Source organism: Esox lucius, chromosome 1, assembly GCF_011004845.1.
Source record: "Esox lucius isolate fEsoLuc1 chromosome 1, fEsoLuc1.pri, whole genome shotgun sequence".
Classification (NCBI taxonomy): domain Eukaryota; kingdom Metazoa; phylum Chordata; class Actinopteri; order Esociformes; family Esocidae; genus Esox; species Esox lucius.
In genome coordinates, this window is record NC_047569.1 from 39,548,108 (window position 1) to 39,562,659 (window position 14,552).

The 14,552-nt window shown below is 47.8% G+C and overlaps 1 protein-coding gene across 3 annotated transcripts; it reads left to right on the forward strand.

Annotated features, from left to right (window-relative positions):
• Positions 1-327: 327 nt before the first annotated feature.
• On the forward strand, positions 328-14,016 carry ddx6 (DEAD (Asp-Glu-Ala-Asp) box helicase 6). 3 transcript variants are annotated; one of them, XM_034294319.1, is made up of 13 exons: positions 328-447; positions 1,263-1,924; positions 2,012-2,075; positions 3,467-3,571; positions 4,085-4,214; positions 6,122-6,268; positions 6,693-6,787; positions 6,883-7,005; positions 7,513-7,641; positions 8,121-8,237; positions 10,704-10,869; positions 11,430-11,615; positions 11,805-14,016. In XM_034294319.1, exons 2-12 carry the CDS (start codon positions 1,695-1,697, stop codon positions 11,603-11,605), a joined length of 1,482 nt encoding a protein of 493 aa, XP_034150210.1. In that variant the 5' UTR covers positions 328-447; positions 1,263-1,694; the 3' UTR covers positions 11,606-11,615; positions 11,805-14,016. The 3 variants fall into 3 exon arrangements, with proteins under 3 accessions (XP_034150210.1, XP_034150220.1, XP_034150218.1); XM_034294329.1 differs by having other exon boundaries at positions 11,810-14,016; XM_034294327.1 differs by lacking the exon at positions 328-447 and adding an exon at positions 487-507.
• The last annotated feature ends 536 nt before the right edge of the window (positions 14,017-14,552 follow it).

Consider the following 14,552-nt stretch of genomic DNA (forward strand, 5'->3'; position numbering starts at 1 on the left):
CATTGGGTTTTTGTTTTCATTAGTGGTATTTAATTCACATTTTGATTTTAAATTGGGGGAAAGCAGAAATGCATTTTACTTGTGAGGTGCACTTGAGGAATGAGTAATTGACAACCAGTGACATGCATGCAGCACCTGCGGATGAGAACAAAATGATTAATCACTACCAGTCACTACACCGTGAAGAATAAAAAATATTAGTGTAAGCTTGAGTAATATTTCTCTTCACTTGTGAAGAAAAGTTATTGTGCAGAGTATGCCTATGTTCGCAGATGTAATCAATAAAGATGTTATTCTGGTGGTGATGTCGGTCTGTGGGAGGGCTTAAATAGGAGAGGAAGCCATCTTGGTCTTTCTGTTTAGACCAAATACGTAGCTAGGTAGCTAAATAATAGCTGGCAGCAGAGAAGTCATAAAAAGCGAAAAAAATTATATCAACCATCCGCGGTAACGGTTTGCATATTACTTTCTTTGTAAACTAGCTATGTAAAACCTGATATACATTCGGTGGGTTTGTGTTCAGCCAGGCGTATAATTTTCCTTGTTTTCTGCTCGTGACGCTAGCTAGCTATTTGAACCTGCGTTCTTGTTGGTTCTACACCAAGATAAAGAGCCACCAGCTAGCATTAGCATGGTAGCTCGCCGGAAAAGCAATGTTTGTTTGAAACTTTTCCGTGAGATATACACAAATTGGCGGTTTCTCTACGTATTCGCCTGGGTTATGACATCGAAAATGTTAGTTAGCTACCCAAATCCTTTGAACCGTTACTGTAAATAGCTAGTTGGCGAACGGCTGTCTACTTATCTAGCTAGTTACCTTAGTAGCCTATTTGATACAGTGCATGCTAAGTAATGATTAGTCGCGTTTCGATTAATAGATAATATGAATAGATAATATTGGGGTCTGTATATTAACATTTTAAGTAAATGTATGTGGTAATTATGTTGATACCTTGTTTGTCACTGACAGTATAATTACATGTTTACCAACTACCAAGTTAATGTGTCCGGCTAAACCGGCTGATTAACATGGCTACAAGTTAACAAGACCTGTACATACTGTCATTTCTTTACCTGGTCTGATTAGACACCAATGTGTATACTGTAGTTAACGTTAAAATGCATGTAAGTACTGTACACCAGTGTGTGTTATGCTGGGTAGTTACGGATAGTTAGCTCACGTTCATGAATACAGTACTTGCTAGCTAGCTATGATACTTCAACGATAACATAAACACTGACGCATTTCTTCTCGGCCTTAGGGTAAGGAGTTCAGAAGACAGGAGGATTTTTGAAGACGATTGAGAATGGCGAACATTTCGGCCATGCAGCTCCTAGTGTAAGGTGTTCTACCTATGCTACACCAAGCTTCAGTGTGACACGGTATTAGCACCGTTAATAGTTTTATTGCTTGCAGTATCAACGACTCATATTTCTTTTCTTTTTTTTGATGAGACGTTTTGATGAGAAAAAGGAAGATACTATTGAGGAACAGGAGTCGAGAGGAGACACTTGCTTAATAGCTAAATACATTTGCTTTGGTTAACCGTAAACCTGAGAAGTCTCACTCCCCTCAAGAACTGTAGCAAGCCAAGTGTGTTTTCGTTTGGTGGAAATACTATTTTCCTCACCACACATCAAGAACTTAATCACAAACCTATTGGAAAGAGAGGATAATTCCCTAGCCCCTGGCCATGAGTACCGCCAGTACCCAGAACCCAGTGATACTGGGCCTGTCCAAGCAGAATGGCCAGCACAGAGGCCAGGTGGGGAAGCCTGCAGGCAGTCCAGGAGGTGGAGGAGGGGGTCCTCAGGCACAGAAGCCCAGTCAGATGAAGCAGGCCCCAAGCACAATCAACAACGGAACTGGGCGTGGCAGTGCCCAGCTGGCTAAAGCTGCCCCGCCAGCCAGCACGGTCATCAAGTGAGCCCTAATTTGTTCGTTCGCAGCGGTCTTATGGGCAACAGTTGTCCTTTGTACTCTTAACTGATCCAATTTCTCCTTTAACAGGCCTGGAGATGACTGGAAGAAGAATTTGACACTCCCGCCAAAAGACATGAGGATGAGAACTTCGGTATGGCTGTGTTCACTCCTGAATCAAATGTAGTGTCAGCTTTGTGTTGTAGTTTCTGACTCTGTTTATTGCAGTTAAAAAAAAAAATTGGTTACTGTACCTCCCATATTTTTGTTTCAGCCTGGACTGCCACTTAAGTAGCCCTCATGTTCATTTTAGCAGTGAGCCTATGGTCTTGAGTCTTCTGAGGTACCCTCTATGGGTAGCCAAGGACCCCGGGGTGTCCTAATACTCTAGTTGGGAACATGGCTACCCAAACCCAGTAAAGGCTAAAACCCTTCCTGTTTTTGTTTCTACCTGGTAGTAAACTGGACTCACTTTGTGTCCCAGGAATTAATGTCCCTGGTTAATGGGGGAGAGGAAAACCAGAAACGCTTGAGCCCTCCAAGACAACAGTTGGGCAGCCCTGGTGTAATGTAACGGCCACTAGTCTGCTGTCTTAGCATGTCGCACTTTCACTGGAACTTGCCTCTAAATTGACTTCTACCAGCTTATTCCAACATCACTGTTATTGCAAGGTAACTTTGCACCTAATTGGTCAAATTGAATGATTCACCAGAAGCAGGAAGTGATGTAAAATAAAATGTGCTCTGATTTTCTGCCGGGTAGGTTTCAATGGGGAATTTCTGGAGAAACTTCTACTGGATCATCAACAGTTCCTTTGTGGCTCTGTTGTAGATGTATGCTGTTTATCTGCTCACCGAATGTCAGAGTAGAAATCCCACACAAGTTCTTGCTTTGTTGCTAGTGTGGTGCATGTGCAGAACTTCTGAGCTGACCAGAGCAGTATTGGTTCCACATCAGATGCACACTTGAAGCCTTGTTTCGATTAATGTTCCCATGGTTTCTGAGTCAGAACAAATCTGGGCCATCTGCTGTAAAGATTTGATTGATTTAAACGTCTGACATCTGTCTTGAAGTGGAGAAAGTAATGTCTGGGCAAGCTAATTATTAGCAATGTGTGTGTAATATCAACACTGCAAGAAACAAGCTTGAACCAGGGTATTGCCCCTGGTCAACATGTTACAGCTTGCTTGACCACGGAAACCTGTTGAGCTGTAGAATAAGTTGTGACCAAGTTGGCGGCGCGTTTACATCGCCAGGCCCAGCGTCTACCCAGTTTTGCACTTCTGGTTAGATGCAAACTGCATTTCGTTGTATTGTACTTGTACTGCTCAATGACTATAAAGTTGAACCCAATCAAATCTTTAAAAAAAAGGGTCTCGTTCAATAGACGTTAAGCTAGCCATGGGCTGCATGTCCGACTACGTTGCTTTTGATAAGTCTCTGCTAAATGACTGCCGTGCAACCTTTCTGAGCTCCTATAATGCCTTTCCTGTAATGTGCCTGGGACATGGCATGTATTCAAATGTTCGTCTGATGTACTGCAGGATGTAACTGCAACTAAAGGCAACGAGTTTGAAGACTACTGCCTCAAGAGAGAGCTTCTGATGGGGATCTTTGAGATGGGCTGGGAGAAACCGTCTCCAATCCAGGTATGTGCATGGTCAATGTCCTACTGTGCAGCTCTGCAGTTCAGAGTGTATTTGATCTCTGAGGAGAGGGAAAAAAAACACAATGTTGCTGTTGCTACCAGGACATTATTTTTCCCAGTTGTTTTGTCTTAGAATGCAATTTACTGTCTGATTAGAATGTTGTTATTGTTGAGGTAGTCTAATCAGTCAGACGATCTGACAGGTTAATTTATCCATATTCTGTACATTTTACAAGTTCTTTTGGTATGATCTTTTTTACACTTCTCACTTGCGCGGATAACTGTCTCATTGATTAAAATTCCCCTACTGCTCAACTGGGGGTTTGATTCGCCTACCAAAATGTATGTAGTTTCCGCAAGTTGTGCTGGGATAGTGCCTGCTAAAGACACACGTGAAAAACTATTAAAACGGGCAAGACCTTTGACCAGGGCACTGTATTCTTCAGAGTCGGACCTACTGTCCCTGTGCTCTTCGTTGGATAATTGCATGCTAATGTGCAGGCTTTCTTCCCAGGAGGAGAGCATTCCCATAGCGTTATCCGGGAGGGACATACTGGCCAGGGCAAAGAATGGGACAGGGAAGAGCGGAGCCTACCTCATCCCCCTACTGGAACGCATCGACCTGAAGAAGGACTGCATACAAGGTGAGGCACGACATCTAACCCTGTGGTAACTGGCTTGGCTATTCAATCTGATCTGGCAGGCCCATGTGAGACAGACATATGCCAGTCATCGTATTGCATCGCGTGTCTGTTGACACATTTATTTCCAGTAGGATTTGAAAATATTTGACTGTTGTAACTGTATTTTTTTCTGTGAGTGTTTGCACTTGTTTCGGTTTAACGGGTTGTATTTGGACCGGAAGTCACCACAAGATTAAGTCTGCCCTTACTCTGAACTTGTGCCAGTTCTCATTACGGATTAAGGCTAGGTTAAGTTTAGGCTTAAGTCTTCGCTGTTGAGGTTAAGGTTGGGGAGTGTGGATAGAAATGTGTTCGTGTGTGTCTGAGGACTGATGGTGAAAGGAAAAGTCATGCAACATGAGCTGGGTGGAGAAGCTGTTCCTACGTTAATAAGAATCTTTCTGTGTGCAGTCTACCACTTGAGTATTATATTTTTTGCAGGGTAATTTTCTCACCCCAATACATTGTTTCTTGTCTCAACTGTCTTGTCTCTAGGCACGCTCGGGGGTGTTTGTCTCTAGGCGCGCTCGGGGGTGTTTGTCTCTAGGCGCGCTCGGGGGTGTTTGTCTCTAGGCGCGCTCGGGGGTGTTTGTCTCTAGGCGCGCTCGGGGGTGTTTGTCTCTAGGCGCGCTCGGGGGTGTTTGTCTCTAGGCGCGCTCGGGGGGTGTTTGTCTCTAGGCGCGCTCGGGGGGTGTTTGTCTCTAGGCGCGCTCGGGGGGTGTTTGTCTCTAGGCGCGCTCGGGGGGTGTTTGTCTCTAGGCGCGCTCGGGGGGTGTTTGTCTCTAGGCGCGCTCGGGGGGTGTTTGTCTCTAGGCGCGCTCGGGGGGTGTTTGTCTCTAGGCGCGCTCGGGGGGTGTTTGTCTCTAGGCGCGCTCGGGGGGTGTTTGTCTCTAGGCGCGCTCGGGGGGTGTTTGTCTCTAGGCGCGCTCGGGGGGTGTTTGTCTCTAGGCGCGCTCGGGGGGTGTTTGTCTCTAGGCGCGCTCGGGGGGTGTTTGTCTCTAGGCGCGCTCGGGGGGTGTTTGTCTCTAGGCGCGCTCGGGGGGTGTTTGTCTCTAGGCGCGCTCGGGGGGTGTTTGTCTCTAGGCGCGCTCGGGGGGTGTTTGTCTCTAGGCGCGCTCGGGGGGTGTTTGTCTCTAGGCGCGCTCGGGGGGTGTTTGTCTCTAGGCGCGCTCGGGGGGTGTTTGTGTTGAAAACAAACAATATGCACCCATTCACCTGTGGATACATTGGGTCATGTATGTTTTCTGGCTCTTTTTCGGCAAACCTGCACCGCACAGTCTTTCCGCTGCTGCAGGGATGAATGTGTGCAGTTCGGGGAACTGATGAGGGGTTTTGGCTTGTTGGAGCAGCCCACTATGCGCCTGCATTTTCAGAACGCAACCTTTTTTTTTTCTTTGTTTACACAATAGATTTGTTCTGAGGCCAGGCTGAATTAGACACACATCTTGTTCACTCTGACAATGTTGTTTGGTGACTGCTGGACTGAGAAATCTCCAACGACCAGGCGCCTATTGACCAAACAATCGACTGGTCAACTAAAAGGGGTCGGCCCTGCTGAGAGCTGACCCCGTTATGTTCTGACTGAAGGTTCTAGAACATGCTGGTCAGTATGACCTTAATGACCTCTGTTAAGGCCTGAAAAGGTTGGAGTCCACTGGCCACGGTGACCTTAATGACCTCTGTCCTTTGTGGTATTCCCAACGTCCTTTCCTTTATGGTCCATAGTTTTTCCGACCCGTGTTAATGGTCGTGTTATCATTGTCTATTGATCTGTGGAGGCTGGCTCTTCAGGCTAGCTGCTGTGTTTCCTTCCAGGGGCTTAGGTCCTGCTGTGGGCATCATTCATATTTCTCTCCTTGTCTCCCTAGCTGTGGGCATCGTCCCCACCAGAGAGCTGGCCTTGCAGGTGAGCCAGATCTGTATCCAGGTCAGCAAACACATGGGAGGAGTCAAAGTCATGGCAACCACCGGAGGCACCAACCTCCGTGATGACATCATGAGGCTGGACGAGACAGGTACGCCCCGGCCGACCAGGAAGCACTTTGCATTAAACGTCACTTTGGTGTCTGTTGGACTTAAGTCGTCTTGGCCCAAGTCTCAAGATGTGTTGCGATGCTTGTTGTAAGTTTTGTTTTCAAGTAGTTGTTCCTGTTTGTGATTGTGATCTAGTTGTTCCTGTTTGTGATTTTGATCTAGTTGTTCCTGTTTGTGATTTTGATCTAGTTGTTCCTGTTTGTGATTTTGATCTAGTTGTTCCTGTTTGTGATTTTGATCTAGTTGTTCCTGTTTGTGATTTTGATCTAGTTGTTCCTGTTTGTGATTTTGATCTAGTTGTTCCTGTTTGTGATTTTGATCTAGTTGTTCCTGTTTGTGATTTTGATCTAGTTGATCCTGTTTGTGATTTTGATCTAGTTGATCCTGTTTGTGATTTTGATCTAGTGCATGTGGTGATCGCCACGCCTGGGAGGATCCTGGATCTGATTAAAAAGGGCGTGGCCAAAGTTAATCACGTTCAGATGATTGTCTTGGATGAGGTGAGTGGAGACCTTTAACTTAAAACTCTTGATAGTGTAGGAAATTATGCACGTTGCATGCAAGTTACGTAAATACTGTCTCTGACTTTCACCAGGCCGACAAGCTACTGTCTCAGGACTTTGTGGTGATGATGGAAGAGATTTTGAGCTATCTGCCCAAACAGAGACAAATTCTGCTTTACTCAGCCACCTTCCCTCTGAGCGTGCAGAAGTTCATGGTATGTTCTGGAGACCCAGGTTTTTTATTTTTTTTACTAATTAAAAATAAAAGCAAGTGGCCGTCTGGCAGGGCCATTCTCTACTTGTATTTATTTTTTTGATGACCTTGAAGAAACTTAATACTACAGCTGGTGTGGTTGTTCCCCCTGGTTATATTAAACCTGCATTTCTGGCCACTAGTTGTAAGTGTCCTGCCCAAAAGGGCGGCTTGAAGAAAATATATTCTCAGAATTTACCGTACGAGTCTTAAGACTTCCTGGGCACTAGTAGCTGCTATGTTGAAAGTATAATTATGATATCTCCCAGACGTCATAGTTGTATCTAAATATCAACATTTTAGGCTGCCATTTTTTTACCTGAAGCATGTGACTATCGTCAGGTTCGGAGTTCTACAACGTCTATCTTCTAACCTCTGAACCCTTCCACTGCCTAATTGCCCCCTGACCTCTCCTCCCTTACCCCTCTGCCTGAATGACCCCTGACCTCTCCTCCCTTTCCCCGTGCAGAACTCCCACCTGTCGAAGCCATATGAGATCAACCTGATGGAAGAGCTGACCCTGAAGGGGGTCACCCAGTATTATGCGTACGTTACGGAGAGGCAGAAGGTTCACTGTCTCAACACGCTTTTCTCTCGGGTAGGTTGACTTTCGTCACCCGCAAAATCCCACTGCAGGGACAATCAGCATATCTGTTGTCACTTATTGCGATTAAAAACAAACAGTTTCAGTATGACAGCGTATGATGTGTTAATGCTTGGTAGACCTCAGTTAGCGTCAGAGCTAGTAAAACCACTTTTATCGGCATTGATACCTTACAGACGTCACTTTCCTTCATTTGAGTTTCTAACACTGGCCTTTATATACCCTTGATGACACAAATGAGTTTTCGCGCAGCTAGAAAGGCTCTTTAGAAAGGCCCTCTAGAAAGGCCACTGTCCCGGTGGCTTTTAGCCAACTAGCTCAAACTGGCCAATGAAGGTGAAAGACTTTTCTGTAGAGCCCTGATTAATTAGACTTTATTTAACAGCAGTTAATATTAATCATGTTTTTCAAGTTGGCGCTGGTCAGGAATGACTTCTTTATTAGTATTTCACTGTGTTGTTCTCTCTCACCAGCTCCAGATCAACCAGTCCATAATCTTCTGTAACTCGTCTCAGAGGGTGGAGCTGCTTGCTAAGAAGATCTCCCAGCTGGGCTACTCGTGTTTCTACATCCACGCCAAGATGAGACAGGTGGGGCCAGGTCCCAGTGCTTCTCCAATGGCTCCCTAAATGGGGCCCCTGTTTCTGACCTGCTTCACGTGGCCGTTTGGACACTGGAGCCAAACCTTTGACCACATTGTGCAACGATGAACACGTTGTGCTGAGAGATTAGACCAGTCAAAGCATGTCACGCCCCAAGCTGCCTTGAGCTGACCGGGGTTTATGACCAGGGTTCATATCTTCTGTAAGCACATTGCGTGGCCAGCCAAATAAAGTCAGCCAGGACAGATTTCTCCCCTTCTCTTGCAGTACAGGCGTCATTCTAATGTCTTCATTCTGTTGAAGTTCAGAGTGAACTTTCTGACTACTTGGTCTACCTTCCATTTCGGTCCAATTTTTATATTGTGCATCAAGTCCGCTGGAGGATAACAGAATGTGTTCTGTCTTGAGCATATAATCTCCCCCTCTGATCAGGACTACAGTACATCCCCCAGATCCACCAGGGGTTCTGCCAACCCCCACGGACATGGAAAATCCTGGATAAGTGACGCTCCCTTAAAAATCCCTCCCTAACACCCAGTTACCCTACACACAATGCCCCATTACCCCAGTTACCCTACACACCATGCCCCATTACCCCAGTTACCCTACACACCATGCCCCATTACCCCAGTTACCCTACACACCATGCCCCATTACCCCAGTTACCCTACACACCATGCCCCATTACCCCAGTTACCCTACACACCATGCCCCGTTACCCCAGTTACCCTACACACCATGCCCCGTTACCCCAGTTACCCTACACACCATGCCCCGTTACCCCAGTTACCCTACACACCATGCCCCGTTACCCCGGTTACCCTACACACCATGCCCCGTTACCCCGGTTACCCTACACACCATGCCCCGTTACCCCGGTTACCCTACCCACCATGCCCCGTTACCCCGGTTACCCTACCCACCATGCCCCGTTACCCCGGTTACCCTACCCACCATGCCCCGTTACCCCGGTTACCCTACCCACCATGCCCCGTTACCCCGGTTACCCTACCCACCATGCCCCGTTACCCCGGTTACCCTACCCACCATGCCCCGTTACCCCGGTTACCCTACCCACCATGCCCCGTTACCCCGGTTACCCTACCCACCATGCCCCGTTACCCCGGTTACCCTACCCACCATGCCCCGTTACCCCGGTTACCCTACCCACCATGCCCCGTTACCCCGGTTACCCTACCCACCATGCCCCGTTACCCCGGTTACCCTACCCACCATGCCCCGTTACCCCGGTTACCCTACCCACCATGCCCCGTTACCCCGGTTACCCTACCCACCATGCCCCGTTACCCCGGTTACCCTACCCAACATGCCCCGTTACCCCGGTTACCCTACCCAACATGCCCCGTTACCCCGGTTACCCTACCCAACATGCCCCGTTACCCCGGTTACCCTACCCACCATGCCCCGTTACCCCGGTTACCCTACCCACCATGCCCCGTTACCCTACCCAACATGCCCCGTTACCCCGGTTACCCTACACACCATGCCCCGTTACCCTACACACCATGCCCCGTTGCCCCGGTTACCCGATCGATGCTTTAATGGCTGAAATTAGCTCGTTTTAAGAATTTTGGGCTTCTTGAAAGATTTCTGCCGGTTCTTGAGTTTGGAATGTGGAACCGCGTTTGGTTGGGGGAATACTGTACCTCTCTGAACTGGTTCCTTCCAACATGATGTACAGTTTGCTCCTGCAATAAGTGTCACTTCCTACTAGTCAAGAAATACCCTCTAGCACTTCCTGTAGGTTGTGCGTTCATGATAAATAATTCCAAAGCAGAGATTTTTGATAACTCAGCCCCGATCCGCAGTGGTTTATTCGCTCGTGAGTCATTCATTCAACACTGGTTCTAGGCTCGTTTGCTGGAGATGTTTGCGTGGTGTAAAAAAAGTTTCCTAGAAAAATCGTTAGTTCTGCCACCTGCCAACGCATGTGTATCTCATGGTGGGATGGGCATTTGTGCTCCACTTTCTCACAGCGTCGTGGCTGACTAATCCTCACCTCTCTCGGAAATAGTTTTGTCTTTATATAGATATAACATTTCCGACCCGCAAAGTAATAGTTCTGATCCACGAGCTGATGTGGTTTGAAATCATGTTTTTCACCACCGTGGGGTTTGTGGTTCATCTGGGGGAAGCTGTGCCCAACCAAGAACTCTGCTTTAAACCTCTAAGAAGATGTTTTCCGTTTTCATCTGCTATTGTCTTGCTGGCAGAGTTGCCTACAAAACGTTCATGCTCGATGGTGCTGACAGTTTGATCAGATGCTGTGATGGGAACTATTCAGAAAGGCTCTTGATGGTCACAGGTCGGGTGATGACCAGTAATGAACACATGGAGGGCTGTTTATGTTGGTGTTCCTCGTCGGTCAGTCGTATTTCAGAACGTCAGAGGTGTTCTGAGACATTCTAAATGCTGGTTGGTTTGTCTTGACAGGAACATCGTAACAGAGTGTTTCACGACTTCAGAAACGGACTCTGCCGTAACCTGGTCTGCACTGACCTCTTCACGCGAGGTATCGACATCCAGGCGGTGAATGTGGTGATCAACTTTGACTTTCCCAAGCTGGGAGAGACCTACCTGCACCGCATCGGCAGGTCTGGTAAGGACAACCACTGTGGAGATAGAATACTGCCAAAATGTTTGTATTCACAGCATACAACTCACAAATGTGAGCCATGACTTGTGTATACACAGCATACAACCCAAACATGTAGACTGTGATCTGTAAATACACTGCATGCAACCCAAACATGTAGACTGTGATCTGTAAATACACTGCATGCAACCCAAACATGTAGACTGTGATCTGTAAATTAAACAGCTGGGAATCCATGATTGTAAACCTTGATTGTAATATACCCGGCATTAAAATCACTCAACACTCAGCCAACACTTGTTAGAATTGTTGTGCTTTTGTGGATCGGGTTACATTTGTGCACAAAGTTCAGGTCCTGTTTCTTTAGGTGGTCTCTCAGTATTTTTCAATCATTTTGGATTGGGGTGTCCTTTTAAAAGGTTCAACCAAGCTGCTCCGTTGCTCTTACCAGAAGTGAAATACCTGTTCCATGTTCATGTCTGCCATTGGAGCGCCAAGGGAAACACTAGCGTGCCCCTCATTTTGTTTATTACATCAGGTGTTAACTTTGTCCCCCCCCCCAGGACGTTTTGGCCACCTGGGCCTGGCCATCAACCTGATCACGTATGACGACCGCTTCAACCTGAAGGGCATCGAGGAGCAGCTGGGCACAGAGATCAAACCCATCCCAGGCAGCATCGACAAGAGCCTGTATGTTGCGGAGTACCACAGCGAGAGTGGTGAGGAGGGGAAGCCGTGAGGAGAGACAGGTCAGACCCTCCAAAACGTCACTGAGCTTGAAACCAAACAAGAGCGGTATAGAGTGAGAAACGTGACCTGGGTGATCCCCCTGGCATCTGTGTGGAGCTAAAATCCCAAGTCTGTCTTTGGTTGGACACAGAGTACCAGTGGCCAATTAGTAACCCTAATTAATCACTCCTTTCTCCCCCTCTCCACAGATCAGATGAGAACCCCTTCCCCGTTTCACCAACCCCCCTCCCCCTTACGTTCTGCCTCCCCACCTTCTGTTTCACGGACTTGTCTGGATATATAGCTTCCTGTCTGTCGGTCTTCCTGTTTTTTTTTTTGTTTTTTTTTTGGTGCCACCACGTGAAATCAGTGACGGACAACGAAACCAGTGGAAGAGCTCCGGGCTGATCTTCCCCTCTGCTGCACGGGACACAGTGAAGACTACTAGTTATCACCACAGCCCCTGGAGGAGGGAGGCAGGGGAGGCGGGGGAGACAGGCTGACCGTGGTCTTACCAGGGTCACGTGACCATTTATATCTTGCCCTGCTCCAATCAACCGCCTGCACTTGCCGGCAAGCCAGCGCCGCCGCCGCCCCCCTTCCCCCGGCTGTCTCCTATTGGTCACCTTTGTCATCCGTTTCCTTCCTCCGCGTGTTACTTTGATGTTTTTCTTTTAGCTCTTTTGTATCAAGTGCCTTAACAAGCAGCTGAACTTGTTCCCAAGTAATAACCAGTTCCACCTAGTCACCGTGGCAACGCATTCGACCGTGCCCATAGCCCATCACTTTAAATCAGGATGTTTCTTTTGTTCGCTCTCCCACGTTTCAATCAACGACCGCCCCATCATTTTTGACGTTCTGTGAGACATTGCGTTGCAGTTCTGTCTGGTGTTCCATAGTTGACCACAGAACCTGACTGGGTTTGGGTGGGTGTTCTGCCGCTGGCTTGGCTACAGTGCACATTTGAGTATTGACTACTGTATGAAGACAGAGAAACGCGGAAGCAAGGCCTTGGGTGTTTCCCCTGAGGCTGGTGTCGGAGGCTGGAGAAGCAGCATGTTCCGAGGCTCCCATCAGGAGGCAGTAAAACTGTTCTCTGAATGAACTCATTCCTCCTCCTCTGTCTTCATTCCTCCTCCTCGGTCTTCACAATCGGAACACTAAGTACTGACAGTCCGGAACTTTGGGCGGCCTATCGTATTGTACGCAGAGGTGCGAGATTACTTCCTGTTTGGGAGGACTGCCCGCCTGCCCGCTATGATGCGGACGAAGAGAAAATGTGAGGATTTTGGTCCCGTTGCAGTTTCGCGTTCCTCTGGACGGTAGTTGGTTGCTGCACTTTTTTCCCCGGGATGTGCTCCTGAACCACGTCTGTCACTCTGTACACTCTGTAAATACTTTATTTCATTTTTAAAAAGATTGTTTTAAAACAATGTTGAAAGGCTGGTTGATACTTTGACGAGGCGAGGCATCTTTAAGTTTAGGATCTGGTCAGCACTGGAAGAGCTGTTCCTTCTGGTTTTTCTTTACCCACAAAAAACACCCTCAACTGGATGATCTGAAATGAAGGCCTGTTAGTGTTTATTTATGACTTAAAAAAAAAAGAGCTTGTCCAGTTTGGATCCAGGCGATCACATTTAAATTCCCTGTGTGTGATGCAATGTGATTCAGTAACCAAGCACACATTTACTTTGAGCTCTTCTATATGATTGTCAGTGCGATTGTTCAAACCTGTACTTTTTGTTTAGATCGATTTAACGGATCCCCACTGGTTTATCAATTTCCTTCCAGTGTTGACGAGACATCCCACTGTAGTGGCCGGGACGAAGGCCTAAACGTCCCCGAACGATACGAGACGATGATTTTTTTGTTTGTCACCAGCCTTTTCTTGTGATACTGACTTAACAAGGCACTCGCCATGATCCCTGCTCAAGGAGTGAGTTGTAGTAATTAAAAAGGTAAATTAATATTGCATCATGTAGATTATAGCTACTATGAAGAAAAGTGTATATGAATGGGGGGGGGGGATCTGATCTCTAGCTGTTACGTCAGCCTGTCTACCATTGGCACATTATAGCTGCAAGTATTTGGGAGAGAAAGCAACAAGGCTTTTCTTATTTCCTTACAAAGCAACTTGGTTGGTTTGGTGTATCCAAACAAACCATTAGACCCCAAATGTAGCAGGGGAGGAGGAAATATTCTGGTGCATTGTATGCAAATCCAGCTGGTTGTAAATGAAAACCAGGTCATACTATACTCAGCACAATGCAACAGGCTTTGTGCGGGCGTGCTGCACTGAAGGGAGGTCTTGCTTTTGGGTTTAGGGTCGTGGTCAGGCAATACACTTGACTGCATTGCTAGGCTATCTGCACTTGCACCAGCCTGACTGACAAGTGCTTAACTGTTTTAAACTTTGTGGCGGGGGGGGGGGGGGCTTCAGGGAGGGAGTTGAGGGGCGGGGCTGTTCTGCTGGAGGGGAAGTGTTTTTTTGGGTGGGGTGGTCTGGAAGTTGGTTTAGGGTGGGAACCTTTAAATGGGGGGGGGGGTGGGGAGGCTGGGTATGGGTGGGAGTGTTGGGGGGAGGCTGGGTATGGGTGGGAGTGTTGGGGGGAGGCTGGGTATGGGTGGGAGTGTTGGGGGGAGGCTGGGTATGGGTGGGAGTGTTGGGGGGAGGCTGGGTATGGGTGGGAGTGTTGGGGGGAGGCTGGGTATGGGTGGGAGTGTTGGGGGGAGGCTGGGTATGGGTGGGAGTGTTGGGGGGGGCTGGGTATGGGTGGGAGTGTTGGGGGGAGGCTGGGTATGGGTGGGGTTTAGGTGGGAGGGTTGTGAGGGGGGTTGGGTGGGATTGTTCTGGGGAGGGGCTGGTTAGGTGGCAGTGTTCTGGTGGGCGGGGGGGGGGGCTGAGTTGTCGTTGCTCTTGTATTGTAAGTGGTAAAAACTGTTTACCCAGAACAACT

Bases quoted from the DNA above. Each gene is read 5' to 3' on its own strand.
- ddx6 (XM_034294319.1), top strand. From the start codon at position 1,695: ATGAGTACCGCCAGTACCCAGAACCCAGTGATACTGGGCCTGTCCAAG. The intron at 4,215-6,121 runs GTGAGGCACGAC...TTGTCTCCCTAG, and splicing joins GAAGAAGGACTGCATACAAG to CTGTGGGCATCGTCCCCACC. The intron at 7,642-8,120 runs GTAGGTTGACTT...CTCTCTCACCAG, and splicing joins TCAACACGCTTTTCTCTCGG to CTCCAGATCAACCAGTCCAT.